The sequence below is a fragment of the Oncorhynchus keta genome, chromosome 14 (assembly GCF_023373465.1).
Source record: "Oncorhynchus keta strain PuntledgeMale-10-30-2019 chromosome 14, Oket_V2, whole genome shotgun sequence".
Taxonomy (NCBI): Eukaryota; Metazoa; Chordata; class Actinopteri; order Salmoniformes; family Salmonidae; genus Oncorhynchus; species Oncorhynchus keta.
This window is the reverse complement of record NC_068434.1, coordinates 41,662,496-41,683,862: the sequence shown is the minus strand read 5'-3', so window position 1 is coordinate 41,683,862 and position 21,367 is coordinate 41,662,496. Positions and strand designations below refer to the sequence as shown.

Sequence of the window (21,367 nt, the reverse complement as noted above, 5' to 3'; positions counted from 1 at the left end):
AGTGTTTTGCTTTAGACAAGATTGAAGACTCGTCATTTTTAAACAAACTTTGTTTTATTGTAATACGTGTTACAGAGAAACACCTGTTGTTCACCCAGTTATAATCCCCCAAAAATGTTAAACCACAGAAGCACAGAAGCACGTTTCATTACACAGGTATTCAAGGGACGGGGGTCAGTGGTTTCGTCTCCAGGCATGGGGAGGGGGAGGGGGGACAAAACAGAATGAGAACAACTTCTCTTGAGTTCATTTTGGTGTGCCCAAATATATGTTCATCAGCAAAGTGAACACTGTGACCTTACAATGTCAATTGGAATTTGCCATTTGACCTCTTTTCAGCATCAATATATTTTGTATTTCAACACAATATTCCCCTCTGACTTGTTGCACACATATATGTATCCATATATGTATTTCACATTTAGCAAAAAATGTAACAATCACCCCCCATTTCATTATATATTGAATAATAGGTCCCGCCTTGGATTTTATAAAGGAAATAAAAACAAATCAAACACATTGACTTTTCCCTCTGGATCCTGTAGCTAATGCATGATAGCTGGAGGAACAAATAGTACAAGCTCAGGTAAATGTGTCAGAAACAATTGCACAAGCACTTGCATGGCCCACACAATCAATGGAAACACATCATGTCATCCACATATGTCTGTGTGGGATGCAGCAGATGATCTATGTTCAGAATGTCATTTCTTTTCCGCCCGTGTCATTTCAGATGACAGTTTGCAGGTTGAGGTGAAGAAGGGACGTCGGGAAAGATATAAAGGGACAAAAGGATGAGTCACACATAGACTGATGAACGACAAGATAGGACTTTCTCTGGGATCTCTCTCCATTTTACACATGACATTTAATTAAACATCTTAACGAGTCGTGCGGTTCATGAAGAACATCCGTTTTTTGATCAATTCATCTCACTTCAATCCAGGAGATCAATAACATCACTTCAATCCGGATGATGGAATCGAATGTAGATACGGAACAGTATGTGCTTTTATTGGGTGTTGTGTTATTCAAAGAATAGAATGTATATAATCCAGTCTAGAGGTTATCAGTATTATTGAAGAGGCCCAGACACTAAAACAAGACCACATGTATGTAGACAGCCATGCCCTCTCTGCGAACACCCTAATGAACCAGCTACTGTGGCTGGAGGAGATGGACACACTGTAGAGGCAGAAAACATCAGTATTCTACATGTTAATGTGCCATGCCATACCAGACTCAAATGCACCCCTCTGCTTAGTGCTGTAACATTGTGAGAGTGAGAAGAAAGAAAGAAATGCTTTATACTCGGGTTTCATAGATTAAGCTCTCTTTGGTGCATGTTTAATCGGCGTGGGCTGGGTTGGTGGAGTTCATTTTTTTCACATCAATTTGGCTTTGACAGTATTTATACTGCACATAACCATTTTGTATCAGGTGGGGTTGGATAGTGGAATTTGTAGTGAATTTGACTGAATCTGTGCTTATTTCTGTGAGTGAGCAGGAGGAGGGGTGTAATTTGAGGTGGCTGGGCTCTTGGCAGTGGCTTTGGTAGCTGCGGGGAGGTGTGGGCTGTGTCCCAAATGGCACCCTATTCCCTATGTAGTGCACTACTTTTGACGAGGGCCCGTAAAGTAGTGCACTGCACAGGGAATAGGGTGCCATTTGGAATGCTACCCTGGAATCAGCGGGGGCAGAGGATGGAGGACGGGTTCAGGGGTCACGAAGCGGAGCGACAAGGAGAGGGGTCGGAGCGTGGATTGGTCGGTTGGTTTACGATCGCTTCCTTCTTCCCTCAAAGTTCCTGAAGTTGGACGGCCTGATCTTCATCTCAGCAAACTCAATGGAGTGCTCGTGGCCTTTCCAATGGAACCAGTTGACTCCCTGAAGAACATTTTATTTTATTAACACAAATGCCTTGCATTTCCTCCTTTGCATAGTCAATTTGCATCCAAACATTTCTGTCTATAGTTTCATACTGCGCTACAGAAGTATTTTTGAAATATGGATGTAGAAATTGCTGTTAGTTTTTGTACTTTCAAATATATGTGCGCTCACCTTGCTATGACTGTCATCTCCATATCGTCCCATAAGGTTGACACGATGGCAATTCTTATACCAGAAGGCACCCTTGTAGGACAGGGCACAGTTTGTGACGGCGATGTCATTGTCATGGTCGTAGGTTGAGAATGGGCGACCATGGTGGTAGGTCATAGAATCACCTACACAGGGCAGCAGAGAGAAAGTGATCGGACTTGAGGAAGGAGGTTTTGAATCCATGCTGACGTCATACTCACACCGAACACCATGTCAAGTCCTTCATAACTTCAGTTTATCCTATCTATTTGAATGTGCATCCCAAACGGCACCCTATGCCCTATATAGTGCACTACGTTTGGGCTCTGGTCAAAAATGGCGCACCATGTAGGGAATAGGGTGCTATTTGGGATGCAGGCATGTAACTAATGGTTGTAGAGAAGGAAGACTGACCCGCGGTACCACTGTAGCCTCCAACGTGGACCTTGTAGCGACTGCGGGGATCAGAGACAGAGAACTTGTCATACTGGGCGTAGGCTACATCCCCCTTGTCTCTGAGGTCCACACGAAGTTCATACTGTCCTGCTACTGTGATCTTATGGAGGTTTGACAGGCCTTTGGAGAAAAAGATTTCAAGTCAAGGTGATGTGCTTGACTTTTTATGTAAATGTAGGAACATAAATTCCCTCTGTGGAGGACAATAAAACATATCGCATCTAAAAGATTTCAAACATTTGACAAAATACTCCTGATCACACAGTGGTGCTATAGCTGAATCAATGTGTGTGTTGAAATGTTTTCCATAATATGACCATACCGAGCCAGAACTCGTCGTTCATGTCACCAAAGCCAGCAGTGTAGTTCCTCCAGTTGCGGAAGAACTCCAGTTTACCGCTCTGGCGTCGGACAAACACCTGCATGGGATCGGGCCAAACTACATCAGCTCACTCATTCAAACATCATATGGACTAAGATCCATTGCACCACATTAGATACATCGGAATCAACACGGTTTAGAACCGCTTATGCGTTTGTTCATATGGTCAGTGTTATAACTCATTATAAAGCATGATAAAGGATGTGATATAAAGCATTATACGTATGCACTTCATAGGAGGTCTTGCCAAGTTGGGTTGCACAGTTTACTGGCCGGTGACTTACAATCCATCCACCTCCATCCGTGTCCATGTCACAGTAGACCTGTATGGGCTGACCCTCATCTCCACCCAGGTAGATGGTGTGAACACCAGACGCTGTGTCTCCATTCAGCAAGGCCTGGGAGCAGTCCCTAGGGTGTTTGTACAGCACGCCAACTACACACACACACACACACACACACACACACACACACACACACACACACACACACACACACACACACACACACACACACACACACACACACACACACACACACACACACACACACACACACACACACACACACACACACACACACACACACACACACAGGATTAGTTACTAAACAGTTCCATCCGCCCAACAAACTCTACGCTTGAGATGAATATTGAATAGAGATGGTCTCAGTGGATGGTGAACAGAACAGAGGGTACAGTGGCAATCCACTGAGGCCATCTCTACATGTTTTGTTAAACATACAGTACCGTTCAAACGTTTTACGGTCACTTAGAAATGTCCTTGTTTTAGAACGAAAAGCCCGTTTTTTGGGGCCATTAAAATAACATCAAATTGATCAGAAATACAGTGTAGACATGGTTAATGTCGTAAATGACTATTGTAGCTGGAAACGGCAGATTTTTAATGAAATATCTACATAGGTGTACAGAGGCCCATTATCAGCAACCATCACTCCTGTGTTCCAATGGCACGTTGTGTTAGCTAATCTAAGTTGATCATTTTAAAAAGGCTAATTGATCATTAGAAAACTCTTTTGCAATTATGTTAGCACAGCTGAAAACTAGCCTTCTTTAGACTAGTTGAGCATGTGGAGCATCAGCATTTGTGGGTTCGATTACAGGCTCAAAATGGCCTCTGTATGCCTATGTAGATATTCCATTACAAATCTGCCATTTCCAGCTACAATAGTAATTTACAAATTAACAATGTCTACACTGTATATTTGATGTTATTTTAAGGGCATTTCTAAGTGAGCCCAAACTTCTGAACAGTAGTGTATATTTTCATATTTTAGCGTTTATGGACAGGGGCAGTCGGGGAGACAGATCCAGAGGAAAACAGAGAGTAGGGGCCGAGGCAGGATCCATAACCCTATTGCCAGAAGGTATGTTTGGTCCGAAGTCGGCAGAGCTTCCACTAGACTCCAGCATCACTATGGTAACACACTCACTGGTGGTGAAGACAGTGGTGATGACTCTGCTCCTCTTGGGCCCTGCGATGGCCTGCAGTCTGACGGAGTACTCAGTGGAGGCACTCAGCTGGGCCATGTTGTAGGAGGTGGCTGTGGGGCTCAGAACAACCTCCTGGAGGAACACCCCAACACCACAGTAGTCAGAATATACGCCAGAAATACAGAATTAATAATACATTGGATTTAGATAGGACAGTGTCCATATTACCTGAAACGGTGAGACTGTGTCTGTCCTAACATAGACACTGTAATATAGTGATTTTCTAGATCCCAAATATGTATTCATCAATAGGTCAATAGACCTCTTGGACAAAACAATCATCTATTCTAGAATTGAAAGAATGCAAGGTTGTTCCACCCATAGAAATAGGTTTCAGATTAGAATAGATTCTACTGGAATAGAATAGATTATATTTCTACGGCTCCATTTCTATGGCTCCAGCAGACCACTACTTACCCGGATTGTGCCGTCAGCTGACTCGAAGCTGAGGATGTAGCCGGTGATGTCAGCGCGTGGGGCCTTCCAGGTCAACATGGCGTTCTCTGTCTGGATGTTACTGGCTGCCAGGCCCTGAGGGGCATCCACATCTAGGGGAGAGAGAGCATAGTTCAGACTGCATACCTCTTATTTTGACCTTCTTTTTGCAGGTTCAGGTTGTCTGTTTGAAGTGGTAGGGGGTAAAAAACAAAAACAAACAACTGGCAGACTTGGAAGTGAGAGTTTGTGTGTGGGAGGGAATGTTCTAGGCCTTGGCCCTTTAGACCACTCACCAGTGGTGAACTCAGTTGTGGTGACGGCGCTCTTAGCAGACGCTCTCATGGCATAGACCTTGACAGTGTAGTGGGTGGCAGGGGTCAAGGAGCTCATCTCAAACTCGACAATGTTCCCAGACACTCTCTCCATCACTGGGGAAACTACACACACAGAACACACAGATACAGTAAGAATACAGAGACAGTCAGACAGTCAGACAGTCAGACAGTCAGACAGTCAGACAGACAGACAGACAGACAGACAGACAGACAGACAGACAGACAGACAGACAGACAGACAGACAGACAGAGACAGAGACAGAGACAGAGACAGAGACAGAGACAGAAACAGAAACAGAAACAGACATACTGTAGACAGACAGAGACAGAAACAGGCAGAGACAGACATAGACAGACAGAGACAGAGACAGAAACAGAAACAGACATACTGTAGACAGACAGAGACAGAAACAGGCAGAGACAGACATAGACAGACAGAGACAGTAAAGGAGAGTATCCGTACAGATACAGTAAGGGCCCGGTCAGCATCTGTCTAAAATATTCTGGCAAGGAGATTAAAGCAATCTGTCAATTTAGATCTCTTCTTAAATCCAAACAATGAAGGAACATACAACACACGCAATGGGAGGCCTAATGCCTTTTCTCCCACAATCCCTTGTAATATACTGTACAGTACATCCAGATGGTGCGTGTGTGTGTGTGTGTGTGTGTGTGTGTGTGTGTGTGTGTGTGTGTGTGTGTGTGTGTGTGTGTGTGTGTGTGTGTGTGTGTGTGTGTGTGTGTGTGTGTGTGTGTGTGTGTGTGTGTGTGTGTGTGTGTGATACTGTACCAGTGTCTGCGCTGTAGGTGATGACATATCCGTCTACAGTGGCGATGGCAGGCTGCCAGTGGAGCAGAGCCTGAGTGTCAGTGATGTTGACTGCGGTCAGACCACGGGGCTTGTCCAGAGCTGTCACGTAGAACACGCACGCACGCACACAGACAAACAATATGGTTACTCTGAGCAGAACCACATCAAATACCTCCCCAAGGATAGAGACATGTTCTGTTGTTAAACGGAAACACAAAGCCTCTCCACCCCCAGCCATGCTCCATCTGTGCACACTAACAGCTTTCACAATGGTCTACGCGCTCAGCCTTTAGAGACGGGTTACCACCATTAGTGTTTGATGCTTTGTTTAGAAATATTGAATGAATCCAACCATTCCTGCAGAGCATACAAAGACATGCCTATAACTGTTGTGAGGATGTACTCTGTCTGAGTGTACAAAACATTAGGAACACCTGCACTTTCCATGACACACTGACCAGGTGAATCCAGGTGGAGCTGTGATCCCTTACCGATGTCACCTGTTAAATCCACTTCAGTCAGTGTAGATGAAGGGGAGGATACAGCTTAAAGAATGATTTTTAAGCCTTGAGACAATTCAGAGGGTGAATGGGCAAATATTTAACTGCCTTTAAACGGTGTATGGTAGTAGGTGCCAGGCGCGCCGGTTTGAGTGTGTAAAGAACTGCAATACTGCTGGGTTTTTCCACACTCAACAGAATTCCCATTTGTTACACAAATGGACACAGCCCTTGTGTTGTGAACAAGTGTGAATCTCACCTGTGGTGACGCTGCTGGAGCCTGGCTCGCTCTCCTTCTGTCCCTTCACAGAAATGACGGACACCTGGTAGGTAACTCCAGGGGTCAGGTTTGGCAGCACGGTCTGAGTCTCAGTTCCACCCACTGTCACAGTCTTGGGAGTGCCTACACACACACACACACACACACACACACACACACACACACACACACACACACACACACACACACACACACACACACACACACACACACACACACACACACACACACACACACACACACACACACACACACACACACACACACGGTCAAAAGGTCAGTCAGACATCTGATTCTGTATACAAAGTTAGTGTCATAACACATTATAAGTGTGTTATAATGCAAGGCATTCTAAAGCATTTTGCATATGAACTCCATAGAATGTGCTCCCAAAAAGTGTTTTCATTATCATCAAGTAGTGAGGTGAAATAGTGAACCAGTAGCGAAGCAGTTGACATCGAAGTTGTGTTGACACCCTGCTTTCAAACTGCCACATCCTCTCACATAGACAGAACAGCCACTAGAGGGCAGAATGAGACTAACATAGGATTCCACAGGATAGATCCGTTCTTTTTACAGAGACTCAAAAAAACACCTTATTTATTTTTCATTGATTAAATGAAAACGAATGCCATATGACCACACCATACGTGTCAATGACTTACCCCTGGTTTTGCAGCCACTGTATGTACAGTATAGGTATGTATCACAGGGGGTTTGTGGCACCTTCCTTGGGGAGGACGGGCTCGTGGTCATGGCTGGAGCGGAATGGTTTCTATGTGTTTGACGCCGTCCTCCCCTTAGCAGACTCCACTGGTATGTTCAGTATAGGTATATCTGTATGTACTCACCTCCCTGAGCAGCGACATACGTGACACGGTAGCTGTCCACTCGAGCTCTGGGGATTGCCCAGTGTACGGTGGCAGAGGTATCAGTGACTTCAGAGAAACGGATGCCCGTGGGGGTGCCCAGCCCTGGCATAGGATAAATGATAGAGAGTCCAACAAACACACAGAAGACAGGTAGCTAGTTAGCTAAAGACTCCGTGGCAGGCTGAAGAGAAATGTGTACCAGATCCTAAGATATCAAATAATGCATCGGCACATTTTTTTATAAAATATTACTGGTTACAAATTTAAAACAAAGAATTTTAACAGGAAAACACATCCCTAAAGCATTCCTAAAGATCCCATCCCTCAATACATCCGTAAAGATCATATTAAATCCCATTAATAACCCAGATAATACACATTATTCTATTCTTTTAGTGTGAGCCGATACACCAGCATTGAGAACCACTAGTTAAAGTAGATAAAAGGAGATAGACTGAAACAAAGAGGCCAGCGCCTGTCGTCAGCACTTAGCCACAGTATCTGCGTGACAGACATGACAGGGGCAGATTAACTTGCCCCCATTGCAGACACACTAAAGTGAAACATGCGGCAGGGCCATTGGACCCGAGAGTGAAGCCATACCCCCAGAGAAGGCAGAGGACAGCAAGAGAGAGCCATTCAGACACTCAACAGACAACTTTCCCTTTACAGTTTAAAGACAATTAGACAAACCCAATTAGGGGCAAGCCAGCCAAAGACAACATTGGAGACAACTTGACAGATAGAGACAAAAAAAACGGAGCAAATTAATAGATGAGTAAATATCCTGAGCAGTTCTCTGGACCCCAGTGAATGAGAGGCCATCAGAAGCTGAGTGTGGTATTTACACAGACAGAAGCAGACAGACAGACAGAAGCAGACAGACAGACAGAAGCAGACAGACAGACAGACAGACAGACAGAATCAGACAGACAGAATCAGACAGACAGACAGACAGACAGACAGACAGACAGACAGACAGACAGACAGACAGACAGACAGACAGACAGACAGACAGACAGACAGAGACAGGACAGTGTGTTGGTTCACAGACGCTGCGACTGGTTTAAGATGAGAGGACTGCTGGATGATTCCTGTGGAATCACTCAAGAGTGCTGACAGACAAGACAATGACAGGACAGTGAACACAGAACAGACATGCCCAACTGGGTTGACAAACCACGATGAGGCACATCACACACACAGCTGCTGACACATGACACACAAGGCAGCCCAAGCAGGTTTTTATAATTAATTTGCAAAGCTGTTTATAATTCTACCAGATTGCTGCCTTGAACAAATATTATCACACAATATTATCAGGTTAGTAAACAAAAATGGCTGCAGGGATGGAAGATATTCAACACTGACCCAACGTTGACCCCATTTCCATGCTGTTGTTTTAGGAGTACACATTGAGACGTTGAGAATATACCATTTACAGTATTAAAAGAAGCTGGCACGTTGTAATGAATACATTCCCAACATAATCTATCCAGTAGCGCTAGGCCATTGCTGGTGTGATGTCATACCGCGTACCTGTTTTTGCCACCACGGAAATAGAATTGGAGAGCTGTCCCGAAATGACTCCATAGAGCTCAATGTTGTACTCTGTGTCCTCAATTAGCTCAGTAAGCACTGTTGTTCTCTCCTCCCCGGGCACGACCACCTCTTGCGGAGAAGCGAGGTCGTCGCTTGTATCATTGATCATAATGACAAAACTATCAAAGAGGTCCTCTTCCGCTGACCAGGCCAGTTTACAGCTGTCTGGTGTGATGTCGGAGACCAAGAGATACTCCACGATGGGTTCAGCTTCTGGGTGATATAAGGGAAGACATGTTGTTTTTGTCCCCTAGACCTCAAGAGTACTTAAATCAGTTCTTATGAAGATTACAGAAGATCAGGAAGTAAAAGTTATTCAAATCTGTGTGTACAATAGACATCACAATTAGTTATGGATCCATATCAATCTATGGATCCATATGAGACAAACAAGAAGAGCAGGTTCACAAGATGCAATAATTAAGAGTTGTTACATACCCCACCCATCCTGGGGGAAATGAAGAGGTTATTTCAAAGAATTATAATGATTTTCATGTTGACTTTGTGTTCACTCATATTCATTGTGTCAGGCATAACTGAAGTGTTTATACCACTTAGGCACCTTAATAGGTTTTGACACAACTATACACGGGTAGAAAACCTTGTGCTTAGTGTATGTGCCTATCACATCCACTGTGGTGAGTGTGTAATGTTACAAAATTCCTGGAATTTTCAATAAATTCCATGGTTTTCCCAAAATCCCGGTTGGAGGTATCCCGGAATCAGGAATGAATAAGCAAGAAATCCAGAGCCCTCCAACCAGGATTTCTGGAAAACCAAGGAATTTATTGGAAGTTCCAGGAATTGTGCAACCCTAGGTAAGTATGAAAGTAACAACATGCATTTTATCGGTGTAGATAGGTACATTGTTAACCACCTAGTTTGATCAAATTCAACCCTCGATGTTTATCGATGCTGTGACTGCAAAAGAACATACATGGGATTTGTGCATCAGTTCCATAATACACTGACACGAAAAGTAATCTACATTCAGAAGAAAAGGAACATTAGACAGACACAGCCAGAGTTTTACTCGAGTTTTAAGAGCTTGGGTGACGTCAGGGCAGATGGGTCGGTCAGATACAGTGTTGTAAAAGCCAACGGTGTTAACTAGTCATTAGCAGTAGCTAATAATGGCCAAGGAAGAGTAGAGGAGCTGAGCCAGCAGGAGTCTACAGCTGTTAGAGGAAGTGCATAACTCATTAGAACACCACACCAAACGTTAGGGTCGAGCCAGTGTGAACCCAGAGGATTCGGCTGACGTGAAACGAGGGAACTTGTTGTGAGAAGAAGTGGTGGAAAATGAAAACCAGAGTAGACAAATCCCAGGTGCTGTAACTCTTCGTTAGGAGCGGAGCAGGCCTGCTTTAGATACAGTAGTCAGCCAGTCAGTCAGGGAAGCAGGGAGGGTGGTAGAGAGGGACATGGAGGCCCTGGTCAAAAGTAGTGTACTATACAGTGGGGCAAAAAAGTGTAATTTTCTTCATAGGTACACTTCAACTATGACAGACAAAATGAGAAAAAAAATCCAGAAAATCACATTGTAGCATTTTTATGAATTTATTTGCAAATTATGGTGGAAAATAAGTATTTGGTCAATAACAAAAGTGTATCTCAATACTTTGTTATATACCCTTTGAGGTCAAACGTTTTCTGTAAGCATGGGGTTGGAAACATCATGCTTTGGGGCTGTTTTTCTGCAAAGGGACCAGGACGACTGATCCGTGTAAAGGAAAGAATGAATGGGGCCATGTATCGTGAGATTTTGAGTGAAAACCTCCTTCCATCCGCAAGGCCATTGAAGATAAAACGTGGCTGGGTCTTTCAGCATGACAATGATTTTCTGGATTTTCTTTTCTCGTTTTGTCCGTCATAGTTGAAGTGTACCTATGATGAAAATTACAGGCCTCTCTCATCTTTTTAAGTGGGAGAACTTGCACAATTGGTGGCTGACTAAATATTTTTTTTGCCCCACTGTATATGGGGTGGCAGGTAGCCCAGTGGTGAGAGCGTTGGACTAGTAACCGAAAGGTTGCAAGATCGAAACCCCCGAGCTGACAAGGTAAAAATCTGTCGTTCTGCCCCTGAACAAGGCAGTTAAACCCACTGTTCCTAGACCGTCATTGAAAATAATAATTTGTTCTTAACTGACTTGCCTGGTTAAATAAAGGTTAAATAAAATATAGGGAATAGTGGGAATAGCCATTTGGGACACAACCTAGGAGTGCAAACATTTGTTTCTCAACTTCTTTCAGAAGTGTGTTGAACATACATTACACAAACTAATCAATCAATGGAGACAGACTGACAGTGTTTGTATGGATACTTCATAGTGTTGTAAATGGACTATGTTTAGGCTAATGTCATTCAGCGCTGTCTGAAGAAAACACGGTAGCTCCAAAACAGAAACTTTTCAGTAAATGGGGGGAAAAAAACAGCCATATTTTCCCTTTAACTAACATACAATTACAAAACGTTGGGGTTGGGGCTGGTTTCTCTTCAGATCATTAGCATGCAGACAATGGGCTTCAGAGCAGACTTGAATATGTGCCACATTGAGCCATGGTCCCAGTAAGCCGCAACAGTCCCTGGCACCCCAACACCAGGCGCCAGGCTCCTGGCCACAGTGTCAATGTGAGCATGAGAATGAGGAGCAGAGGGTCTGGGAGCGGAGCAGAGCGGTCTGAGTCGAGGGATGGAGGGAGAACTGGGGGTGCATACAGAACAGAGCCTTCACAGAATGAAACAAAAGCTCCTCAGGGACTTGAAGAAACCACTGACTCTCCATCTATCCATTTGCTGAATCATCATTATCTGGGAACAGATGAACTATCATGTGCTTTTGATGTTTACTAACAATGCTACAATACCCGTATTGTTTATACTGCGAGTATGCAATGGAAAAACTTCCCTTTGTCAAAATAAAGAATCATTTCAAATTAGCTTTGAAAGGATCATTTCAAATATATCCCTTTTAAAGTGACCAAATAAGTAGATGAGGGACAACTAATTTGACGTTGTTGTTTTTTTAGCAGGTGAGAGGCAAGACAGAAAGCGAGACCTCAATAGAACAAAGCGATGTGTGTGTGCAGCCTGGTCTCTATGTGAGTGTTTCTGGAGAGTGGGTGGTACCAGGGGTCTCTATGTGAGTGTTTCTGGAGAGTGGGTGGTACCAGGGGTCTCTATGTGAGTGTTTCTGGAGAGTGGGTGGTACCAGGGGTCTCTATGTGAGTGTTTCTGGAGATTGGGTGGTACCAGGGGTCTCTATGTGAGTGTTTCTGGAGAGTGGGTGGTACCAGGGGTCTCTATGTGAGTGTTTCTGGAGAGTGGGTGGTACCAGGGGGCTCTATGTGAGTGTTTTTGCAGAGTGGGTGGTACCAGGGGGCTCTATCTGAGTGTTGTTGTAGAGTGGGTGGTACCAGGGGGCTCTATGTGAGTGTTGTTGTAGAGTGGTTTGGTACCAGAGGTCTCTATGTGAGTGTTGTTGTAGAGTGGGTGGTACCAGAGGTCTCTATGTGAGTGTTGTTGTAGAGTGGGTGGTACCAGGGGTCTCTATGTGAGTGTTGTTGTAGAGTGGTTTGGTACCAGAGGTCTCTATGTGAGTGTTGTTGTAGAGTGGGTGGTACCAGGGGTTTCTATCTGAGTGTTGTTGTAGAGTGGGTGGTACCAGGGGTCTCTATGTGAGTGTTGTTGTAGAGTGGTTTGGTACCAGAGGTCTCTATGTGAGTGTTGTTGTAGAGTGGGTGGTACCAGGGGCCTCTATGTGAGTGTTGTTGTAGAGTGGGTGGTACCAAGGGTCTCTATGTGAGTGTTGTTGTAGAGTGGGTGGTACCAGGGGTCTCTATGTGAGTGTTGTTGTAGAGTGGTTTGGTACCAGAGGTCTCTATGTGAGTGTTGTTGTAGAGTGGGTGGTACCAGGGGTCTCTATGTGAGTGTTGTTGTAGAGTGGGTGGTACCAGGGGTTTCTATCTGAGTGTTGTTGTAGAGTGGGTGGTACCAGGGGTCTCTATGGGAGTGTTGTTGTAGAGTGGTTTGGTACCAGAGGTCTCTATGTGAGTGTTGTTGTAGAGTGGGTGGTACCAGGGGCCTCTATGTGAGTGTTGTTGTAGAGTGGGTGGTACCAGGGGTCTCTATGTGAGTGTTGTTGTAGAGTGGGTGGTACCAGGGGTCTCTATGTGAGTGTTGTTGTAGAGTGGTTTGGTACCAGAGGTCTCTATGTGAGTGTTGTTGTAGAGTGGGTGGTACCAGGGGCCTCTATCTGAGTGTTGTTGTAGAGTGGGTGGTACCAGGGGTCTCTATGTGAGTGTTGTTGTAGAGTGGGTGGTACCAGGGGTCTCTAGGTGAGTGTTTTTGTAGAGTGGGTGGTACCAGGGGCCTCTATCTGAGTGTTGTTGTAGAGTGGGTGGTACCAGGGGTCTCTATGTGAGTGTTGTTGTAGAGTGGGTGGTACCAGGGGGGTCTATGTGAGTGTTGTTGTAGAGTGGGTGGTACCAGGGGCTCTATGTGAGTGTTGTTGTAGAGTGGGTGGTACCAGGGGTCTCTATGTGAGTGTTGTTGTAGAGTGGGTGGTACCAGGGGCCTCTATCTGAGTGTTGTTGTAGAGTGGGTGGTACCAGGGGTCTCTATGTGAGTGTTGTTGTAGAGTGGGTGGTACCAGGGGTCTCTAGGTGAGTGTTTTTGTAGAGTGGGTGGTACCAGGGGCCTCTATCTGAGTGTTGTTGTAGAGTGGGTGGTACCAGGGGTCTCTATGTGAGTGTTGTTGTAGAGTGGGTGGTACCAGGGGTCTCTATGTGAGTGTTGTTGTAGAGTGGGTGGTACCAGGGGTCTCTATGTGAGTGTTGTTGTAGAGTGGTTTGGTACCAGAGGTCTCTATGTGAGTGTTGTTGTAGAGTGGGTGGTACCAGGGGTCTCTATGTGAGTGTTGTTGTAGAGTGGGTGGTACCAGGGGTTTCTATCTGAGTGTTGTTGTAGAGTGGGTGGTACCAGGGGTCTCTATGTGAGTGTTGTTGTAGAGTGGTTTGGTACCAGAGGTCTCTATGTGAGTGTTGTTGTAGAGTGGGTGGTACCAGGGGTCTCTATGTGAGTGTTGTTGTAGAGTGGGTGGTACCAGGGGTCTCTATGTGAGTGTTGTTGTAGAGTGGGTGGTACCAGGGTCTCTATGTGAGTGTTGTTGTAGAGTGGTTTGGTACCAGAGGTCTCTATGTGAGTGTTGTTGTAGAGTGGGTGGTACCAGGGGCCTCTATACCAGGGGTCTCTATGTGAGTGTTGTTGTAGAGTGGGTGGTACCAGGGGTCTCTATGTGAGTGTTGTTGTAGGGGTCTCTATGTGAGTGTTGTTGTAGAGTGGGTGGTACCAGGGTCTCTAGGTGAGTGTTTTTGTAGAGTGGGTGGTACCAGGGGCCTCTATCTGAGTGTTGTTGTAGAGTGGGTGGTACCAGGGGTCTCTATGTGAGTGTTGTTGTAGAGTGGGTGGTACCAGGGGGGTCTATGTGAGTGTTGTTGTAGAGTGGGTGGTACCAGGGGCTCTATGTGAGTGTTGTTGTAGAGTGGGTGGTACCAGGGGTCTCTATGTGAGTGTTGTTGTAGAGTGGGTGGTACCAGGGGTCTCTATGTGAGTGTTGTTGTAGAGTGGGTGGTACCAGGGGGCTCTATGTGAGTGTTGTTGTAGAGTGGTTTGGTACCAGAGGTCTCTATGTGAGTGTTGTTGTAGAGTGGGTGGTACCAGGGGGCTCTATGTGAGTGTTGTTGTAGAGTGGGTGGTACCAGGGGTCTCTATGTGAGTGTTGTTGTAGAGTGGGTGGTACCAGGGGGCTCTATGTGAGTGTTGTTGTAGAGTGGGTGGTACCAGGGGGCTCTATGTGAGTGTTGTTGTAGAGTGGGTGGTACCAGGGGTCTCTATGTGAGTGTTGTTGTAGAGTGGGTGGTACCAGGGGTCTCTATGTGAGTGTTGTTGTAGAGTGGGTGGTACCAGGGGGCTCTATGTGAGTGTTGTTGTAGAGTGGGTGGTACCAGGGGTCTCTATGGGAGTGTTGTTGTAGAGTGGGTGGTACCAGGGGTCTCTATGTGAGTGTTGTTGTAGAGTGGGTGGTACCAGGGGTCTCTATGTGAGTGTTGTTGTAGAGTGGGTGGTACCAGGGGTCTCTATGGGAGTGTTGTTGTAGAGTGGGGTGTACCAGGGGGCTCTATGTGAGTGTTGTTGTAGAGTGGGTGGTACCAGGGGGCTCTATGTGAGTGTTGTTGTAGAGTGGGTGGTACCAGGGGTCTCTATGTGAGTGTTGTTGTAGAGTGGGTGGTACAAGGGGTCTCTTTGTGAGTGTTGTTGTAGAGTGGGTGGTACCAGGGGGCTCTATGTGAGTGTTGTTGTAGAGTGGGTGGTACCAGGTGTCTCTATGTGAGTGTTGTTGTAGAGTGGGTGGTACCAGGGGTCTCTATGTGAGTGTTGTTGTAGAGTGGGTGGTACCAGGGGTCTCTATGTGAGTGTTGTTGTAGAGTGGGTGGTACCAGGGGGCTAACTGATCTGAAATGACAGGTATTATTCTCTCCATGACAGCAGAAGTATGCAGAGGCCAGGTTCATCCATGTACTCTATGCTGTAAAACAGATGGCTGTAACCAAACTGAAACCCAACTTAAATCCCAACTGAAAATTGATTACTACACTGAACAACACTCAAAAGGCTAGGGCCGGCCCTGAGGGCCCTAAGAAAGATTTGGTTGGGCGTCCCCCCTACCTTGCTGACAAAACATTTTAGTGGCACCCGTCCAGAACATTTTGAAGTTGAAAAGTTAATTTCTTGCAATTCTATACATTTCGCCATGTGGCGGAGAGAAAATGTTGCAAATTTAGAACTAATTTCACGCAACGCTACTAGTTTTGCCACTGCATACAAATACGTATTATTACTTATTGTAACTACTGCTTAACTTCTTAGCCCACTGACAGTTTAGAAATGCTTCAGGTGCTTTTTATCTCATGGCATGTCCTGACAGGCAGATAGTGTGCTACGGGTGGATCAACGATTGATTCACCGTAGGCCATGCCAGGCCTCATGTGAACTGAATCATATTTGTCTGGGAGGGGTGGTTCTATACCGTGGACGGTTGGTTTCAAAACATCTTTTACAGTCAGTGCATCAAAGTGAGGGAAACACACAATGTGGGAAGAGGTATTGTTAGGTGATAATGGGTTATGGGAGAGGCATGATTTGAGTGGCAAGAGGTTAAAACGTGTGTTTTTTTTGTTGTATTGTGAGGTCGGGCATTAGAGAGGTTGGGCACTGATGATGGGTGATTTGGCCAGGCTCTCAGGTGGCTTTTCAATTCATTCCAAAGTTTTTTGATGGGGTTGAGGTCAGGGCTCTGTGTAGACCAGTCAAGTTCTTCAAATTTGACGAACTGACTTGTTGGAAATTTGGCATCCTATGACGGTTCCACGTTGAAAGTCACTGAGCTCTTCAGTACGGGCCATTCTACTGCCAATGTCGGTCTATGGAGATTGCATGGCTGTGTGCTCGGTTTTATACATCTGTCAGCAAACGGGTGTAGCTGAAATAGCAGAGGCCTCTAACTTGAAGGGGTTTCCAAATACATTTGGTCATGTCACCCTATTCCAGAAACCTATCGGCCCTGGTCAAAGGTAGTGCACTATATACAGCTGAAGTCGGAAGTTTACATACACTTAGGTTGGAGTCATTAAAACTCGTTTTTCAACCACTCCACACATTTCTTGTTAACAAACTATAGTTTTGGCAAGTCGGTTAGGACATTTACTTTGTTTACGTACACTAAGTTGACTGTGCTTTTAAACAGTTTGGAAAATTCCAGAAAATTATGTCATGGCTTTAGAAGCTTCTGATAGGCTAAATGACATCCTTTGAGTCAATCGGAGGTGTACATTTGGATGTATTTCAAGGCCTACCTTCAAACTCAGTGCCTCATTGCTTGACATCATGGGAAAAATCTAAAGTAATTAGCCAAGACCTCAGAAAGAAGATTATAGACCTCCACAAGTCTGGTTCATTCTTGGGAGCAATTTCCGAATGCCTGGAGGTACAAATCAATCCCAGAACAACAGCAAAGGACCTTGTGAAGATGCTGGAGGAAACAGGTACTAAAGTATTTATATCCACAGTAAAACGAGTCCTATATCGACATACCCTGAAAGGCTTCTCAGCAAGGAAGAAGCCACTGCTCCAAAACCACCATAAAAAAGCCAGACTACGGTTTGCAACTGCACATGGGGACAAAGATTGTATTTTTTGGAGAACTGTCCTCTGGTCTGATGAAACAAAAATAGAACTGTTTGGTCATAATGACCATCGTTATGTTTGGAGGAAAAAAGGGGAGGCTTGCAAGCCGAAGAACACCATCCCAACTGTGAAGCACGGGGGTGGCAGCATCATGTTGTGGGGGTGCTTTGCTGCAGTAGGGACTGGTGCACTTCACAAAATAGATGGCGACATCAGGATGGAAAATTATGTGGTCGCAAATGGGTCTTCCAAATAGACAATGACCATAGCATACTTCCAAAGTTGTGGCAAAATGGCTTAAGGACATCAAAGTCAAGGTATTGGAGTGGCCATCACAAAGCCCTGACCTCAATCCTATAGAACATTTGTGGGCAGAACTGCAAAAGCGTGTGTGAGCAAGGAGGCCTACAAAACTGACTCAGTTACACCAGCTCTGTCAGAAGGAAAGGGCCAAAATTCACCCAACTTATTGTGGAGTGCTTGTAAAAGGCTACCTGAAATGTTTCACCCAAGTTAAACCATTGAAAGGCAATGCTACCAAACACTATTTGAGTGGATGTAAACTTCTGACCCACTGGGAATGTGTTGAAAGAAATAAAAGCTGAAATAAATCATTCTCTCTACTATTATTCTTACATTTTTTAAATAAAGTGGTGATCCTAACTGACTTAAAACAGGGAATTCTGACTAGGATTAAATATCAGGAATTGTGAAAAAGGGAGTTTAAATGTATTTGGCCAAGGTGTATGTAAACTTCTGACTTCAACTGTAGGTAATACTGTGCCATTTGGGATTATTATCTGCTCCCATTTTCAGTCATCAGAAGCAACTGTGGCAGGGTCTCAGGTTTGGCCTTTAGCACATGCAGATGGATATGTGATGGGATGAATAAAATAACTTATTATCAAGACGAGATCATCTCAAAAACATGCAGGACAGGCACTTTGTGCTCCATTTGGAGGAGAAATTGTCATGCAACATTTTTTATATCAAAATAGTATCAACAGGATCTCCCGAGTGGCTCAGTGGTCTAAGGCGCAGTGCTAGCTGTGCCACTAGAGATTTTGGGTTCAAATCCAGGCTCTGTTGCAGCCGGCTGCGACCGGGAGACCCATGGGGAGGCGCACAATTGGCCCAGCGTCGTCCGGGTTAAGGGAGGGTTTGGCCGGCAGGGACGTCCTTTTCCCATCACGCATTAGCGACTCCTGTGGCAGGCCAGGTGCAGTGCACGCTGACACAGTCGCCAGGTGCACAATGTTTCCTCCAACACATTGGTGCGGCTGGCTTCTGTGTTAAGTGGGCATTGTGTGAAGAAACACCGAGGCTTGGTCGGGTTTTATTTCAGGGAGGACGCACGGCTCTCGATCTTCGCCTCTCCTGAGTCATTATGGGAGTTGCAGCGATGAGACAGGACTGTAACTACCAATTGGATACCACAAAATTGGGGAGAAAACGGGGTAAAATAAAAAAAATTGTATCAAATGTCAAAACGTATTTAAAATTCAACAACATTTCCGGTCTTGTTCCTGGAACTTTGGTTTCAGAGGAGGAAGGGGAAGACCATCCTCCTCAGTGAATGTCATCAAAATAAAAATTGTGAAACTTTAAAAACTACAAATGATTTTAGGTAAAACTATACTAAATATATTTGCGTCACCAAATAATTGATTAAAACACACTGCTTTACAATGAAGGTCTACAGTAGCCTCAGCAACACTCTGCAGGGTAGCACCATGGTTTAGCCGGAGGACAGCTAGCTTCTTTCCTGCTCTGGGTACATTGAATTCAATAACAAATCCTTGGAGGCACATGGTTCTCTCCCCCTTCTATAGACTTACATAGTAATTATGACAAATTCCAGAGGACATTCTCCAACCTATCAGAGCTCTTGCAACATGAACTGGCATGTTGTCCAGGATCAGAGAATGAATCTAGTCCTGAAAGCATAAGCTACAGCTAGCTAACACTGCAGTGAATAAAATGTGGTGAGTAGTTGATTTAAATTGAGACAAAGACAATAGTTGAACAGTTTTGAAGAAATCATTTTTTTACAAAATGAAGGAGAAGCAAGAGAGAGAGAAAGAGATTTGATTGTATGTTTTTTTTTATTTTATTTCACTTAGCTAGAGAATGCAGCTAACTAGTTTAACCTACTCAAATACATGGCTCAAAAAGAGAGGGTTGCTATGTTAGCTAGCTGGCTACTGCTATCCAACACTGGAACTCTTCCAAGTCAAGGTAAGCTTTTGGGTTCATTATATTATTGTAACTGCTAAACTTCTTTCTGACTGTACACTGTACTGTATGATTGTAGCAGGTTTACTAACATATTAGTTCTAGTTAGTTCTAATATGTTGACTATGACATGATAAAGGTGTAGTCTGTGTGTAGTGGTTAGCAGTCATGATATGAAGGTTTGGCTTGGAAAGGTTTTTTTCGCCTGGTCACAGACAGCTGATGTGTTGTGCACTGAAGTCCACAAGTGAAGGTAAAAGATGAGAGGAGGAAAGGGCATAGATAGTTGCGAGAAGTAATCATATATTTACAAATAGCATGTTGTTTTTATGTGGCTGTTATGAAAGTGAACTGTGTTTGTTTCTTAAACGGAAGCGAACTGAGTCGAAAAGGGGATAAACATGGCAGAATTTGGATGTCGCTTAAGGCAGCCCCCCGCACCTCTCTGATTCGGAGGGGTTGGGTTAAATGTGGAAGGCACATTTATGTTGAATGCATTCAGTTGTACAACTGACTAGGTATCCCCCTTTCCCTAATTTGTCCAAAAGAAACTCTAATTTGCAACTGTTGGACTAATGATTACACCCTAGATCAGCTAGATGCTGGCAAGACTGTGCAAGGCGGTATTGAATGCGTCACTGTCTGTCTCCTCAATTGATTACTCAAAATTCTCTCGACCTGTGTCCACCTACGCTGTAAACGTTCATTCATAGGCTAGGTTTCGCACATTGACTCTGTACCGGTACCACCTGTATATAGCCTCGCTACTGTTATTTTCACTGTCATTTTACTGTTTTTACCTAATACCTATTTTTTACCTAAATTTCGCTGTTGGTTAGGGCTTGTAAGTAAGCATTTCACTGTAAGGTGAACGTGCACGTGACAAATAAACTCTGATTTGATTTGTAGCAACCTCATGATGGGTACAGGGACAATTTTAGAATCATGTAGTAGCCTAAAACAGAGATTCTTAAGTTTTTTCAGCTCGAGACCCAAAATGAGAAATGTTCTGTCCTTGAACGACCGAAATTAAGAAGAAATAGTGTGTCATTATAAATGTTTACTCATAACTCACGACCCACCGCTCACATCAGTGGCAGTCAGGGCCATTTAAGATGAGGGAGGATGTTGTTTTTTTCATGAGCATGGCCTTATTTCTGTTACAGCATATTGGATGACTGTCATTCATATTCCATTCACCCAGTTCAATGTAACAGGGTATAATAGGTTTAGGCTACTATATGATACAAAACTTTTCCCTATATACCCATCATGAGGTTAGTACAACCTAGCCTATGAATGAAAGTTTATACGTTTATACAGTTTCTAGGTGCACACAGGTCGAGAGACAAATTTGAGGTGACAGACAGTGGCACATGGACTGACAGTGACATTGAATACCGCCTTGCACACTCTTGCCTGCATCTAGCTGATATAGAAATAGTTTTTCAACAGAATCGGTGGAATGAATTACACCCCTGATCACGTGTAAATACAGTTCACTTTCATAGCAGCCATGTTGTATTTCTTCTCATGCGCTCTCCTCCTCTCACCTCTTCCCTTCACTTGTGGACTTCCATGCACAACACCTCAGCTGTATGTGACCAGGCGAAAAAA

The 21,367-nt window shown here is 44.6% G+C and overlaps 1 protein-coding gene across 3 annotated transcripts in view; it reads right to left on the bottom strand.

Annotated features, from left to right (window-relative positions):
• Window positions 1–35: 35 nt before the first annotated feature.
• The window catches only part of LOC118394089 (tenascin-like), a 51,791-nt gene continuing 30,459 nt past the window's right edge, over window positions 36–21,367 (bottom strand). For 2 of the 3 annotated variants that reach the window (XM_052461778.1, XM_052461777.1), the window contains exons 11-22: window positions 9,206–9,481; window positions 7,646–7,768; window positions 6,774–6,917; window positions 5,994–6,113; window positions 5,162–5,305; window positions 4,848–4,978; window positions 4,370–4,502; window positions 3,202–3,353; window positions 2,858–2,954; window positions 2,494–2,655; window positions 2,062–2,225; window positions 36–1,887 (exon numbers count right to left, since the gene is read on the bottom strand). In XM_052461778.1, the coding sequence (XP_052317738.1) occupies window positions 1,777–1,887; window positions 2,062–2,225; window positions 2,494–2,655; window positions 2,858–2,954; window positions 3,202–3,353; window positions 4,370–4,502; window positions 4,848–4,978; window positions 5,162–5,305; window positions 5,994–6,113; window positions 6,774–6,917; window positions 7,646–7,768; window positions 9,206–9,481 (1,757 nt within the window). In that variant the 3' untranslated portion in view covers window positions 36–1,776. The remainder of the gene's footprint in view (window positions 1,888–2,061; window positions 2,226–2,493; window positions 2,656–2,857; window positions 2,955–3,201; window positions 3,354–4,369; window positions 4,503–4,847; window positions 4,979–5,161; window positions 5,306–5,993; window positions 6,114–6,773; window positions 6,918–7,645; window positions 7,769–9,205; window positions 9,482–21,367) is intronic. The other variant, XM_052461779.1, reaches the window with a different exon arrangement.